The following is a 2,538-nucleotide window of genomic DNA, read 5'->3' on the forward strand; positions in this document are numbered from 1 at the left end:
CGCCCCCCCCCCACTCCACGGCCGAGCGGCCGCCGTCCGCCGCGAGAAGGAGGAAGGGACTGCCATGGGGCTGCTGTCCCAGGGCTCCCCGCTGAGCTGGGAGGAGACCCAGCGCCACGCCGACCACGTGCGGCGGCACGGGATCCTCCAGTTCCTGCACATCTACCACGCCGTCAAGGACCGGCACAAGGACGTGCTCAAGTGGGGCGACGAGGTGAGCGCCCGCGGCCCCGGCCTCCGCCCCCGCCGGGCGCCCTGTCAGGCCACCCCGCGCCGCCTTTGTTCGGCCGGGTCCGACCAGCGCCCTTGGTCCCCGGCCCCGTCATGGTCCGCGTCCTGGACCTCTCCCGGAGGTACCCGGCGCCTCCCTGCCCCGGGAGCCGCCCCTGCCCTGTCGGCATAGCGTCCAGGGCGGCGCGGACCATAACCTTCTGGCTGGACCGCTTTCTCATTCATTCAGTCATTCGAGTTTCCCCCTTCATTCAGCCAACACGGGTCCGGCGCTGGGAGGGTGTGAGCATTGTGTGACACTCTGGTTTGTGAGTTCTCAGTCTATTGATAGTTTGCCGACTGGTGACTATCAGATCTGCTGTCCCGTCTCAAGATTCGCTTTTCCGGTTGATACGAAGCGGACTGTTATCCTAGTAGGTCTGTTGCTGTTAGAAATCAGGTGTTCAGGATGTTCGGTTCTGCTCTACCTCATCCAGGTGTCTTAAACCTACCCAACTTTGCCTTCTCACTCCCCTGCCTCTCCTCTCCCATTTGAAAGTGATAAATTGAAACACATTACAGCTGAATTTTCCAGGGGAGGGGGTGGGGGTGGGAGGAGACCTACCTGATTTTGTTTGTAAATGGAAGTGCTTTTTAAAGCTTCAAAATTAGGATTAGTTAGCGCCTTTCCGTGGCCTAGATCCAGCATCTAAATTACAATTCAATGATTCCATGTGTCCTGCCCAGAGATGATACATTTCTGGATTCCTCATATGTTGAACCATTGTTTATTGTAATGATCTGGAAAGCAGCAGAGTTAAACCTGCTATGTTGAATAACATTGTTAAGTTAGCTGGCAAAACTTTTTTTGCCCTCTTCCCTTTTTTAAGAATCACATGTATGTGCAGCACAAATAAAAATTGAATGACTTTTTGAAAAGCCCCTCTGTTTTATTTTTGTTTTTGTTTTGAGCTTTTGTCTTGCATGGCTTGCCACTAGTGCCCATAGTTTGTCTTCTGGTTAGTTTTATCAGTCTCTGCCTAAGTGTCAAGTGCAGAGTATCTACACCAGTGCAGAACATCGTGCAAAAAATTAGGGTTTTCTTTTTTTTTTCTTCTAAGATTGGAAGATAATTCTACCGCTTACAACTAAAGAAAGAAATGCTGTTTAAAATTAGAAAAGCATAGTGACCAGTAATCACATTTCTACGGTAGTGGTTTGTCACACTTCTCTGGACAGAAAAGAGGTTTGGCAGTCTTGAGTTTTAATCGAAAGTTCATTTTTTTAAAAAAAGAGGTTTGGCAGTCTTGAGTTTTAATCAAAAGTTCATTTTTTTAAAAAAATCTGACATTTTAATTACAAGGAGTCTTCAAGAAGTTTATGGAAAATAAGTATTATGAGAAAAGTATGCATAGATTGCAAACATTTTTTTTTCCAAAAAAAAATAAATTTGTACTTGAATTTCAGTTTTACTTTCCAAAGTAAGTTTTTTAAAGTTCCCTTGTATTCGTCCTGTGTGTTTTACTGATAGGAAAATGTATGCCCAGGATGGTGGGGACATTGTGTTTCTTCTACAGCTGTTTCCATAGGGCTTTGCACCTGATACAGTTGGCATCAGGTACCTGTGGCATGATGAGTGCAATAAGGAATTGCCATTTAAGGTTCTCATTTAAGCTAACTAGCCATTTATTTATTTATTTTTTAATTTGCTATAGGGTACATGTGCTCACAAGAGAAAGAGTGAGAAAGTGAGAAAGCAGTCCCCTGGGGAAATGACCACAGCACAGTCCTTTCTTCTGCATTCTCTTCTTGGGATTCCTTGCGTGTTTTTCAAGCCACCGGGTCCAGGACTCGCAGTTGGCCCTGTAGGGTCTCCTAGCTGCTTTAACCACCACACCACCTAGCTGACCCATTCTTGAGCAATTGAAAGTTTAAATTTTATTTGTGCCTATTTTGATATTTAACTAGGCCTGTGGGGGGTGGGGAGGAGGCAGTTAATGTCTTTGTTAGTCACTGTCCCAGATAGCACTATATCAACAGGAAACCTGTAGCACAGTTGGAACACAGAACAGAACTCTTAGAGACCCCTTCTCTCTCTTCCCTTCCTCATCTATCTTTGGCCCACTTGCTGTATTTAGGCAAGAACTTCCAGGAGTCCTCAGTCATACCTCTTTAAAAAATGTTTTTCGGGAACCAGCAGTTAGCGTAATGGCTATGTCGCTGGACTCCCACGTAGTCGACCGCGGTTCGTGTCCCGGACCCGGTGGCTTAAAACTCACGCCGGGCGCGTGTGCGTGTGTGCCCAAGATCCCGAGAGGAGAATGGAGA

At 47.2% G+C, this 2,538-nt stretch overlaps 1 protein-coding gene across 2 annotated transcripts in view; it reads left to right on the forward strand.

Annotated features, from left to right (window-relative positions):
- The first annotated feature begins 25 nt into the window (after positions 1-25).
- GCLC (glutamate-cysteine ligase catalytic subunit) overlaps positions 26-2,538 on the forward strand; it is a 61,385-nt gene continuing 58,872 nt past the window's right edge. For both annotated transcript variants that reach the window (XM_006165712.3, XM_014583031.2), the window contains exon 1: positions 26-214. In XM_006165712.3, the coding sequence (XP_006165774.1) occupies positions 65-214 (150 nt within the window). In that variant the 5' untranslated portion in view covers positions 26-64. The remainder of the gene's footprint in view (positions 215-2,538) is intronic.

The sequence above is a fragment of the Tupaia chinensis genome, unplaced genomic scaffold (genome assembly GCF_000334495.1).
Source record: "Tupaia chinensis unplaced genomic scaffold, TupChi_1.0 Scaffold144010_1, whole genome shotgun sequence".
Taxonomy (NCBI): domain Eukaryota; kingdom Metazoa; phylum Chordata; class Mammalia; order Scandentia; family Tupaiidae; genus Tupaia; species Tupaia belangeri.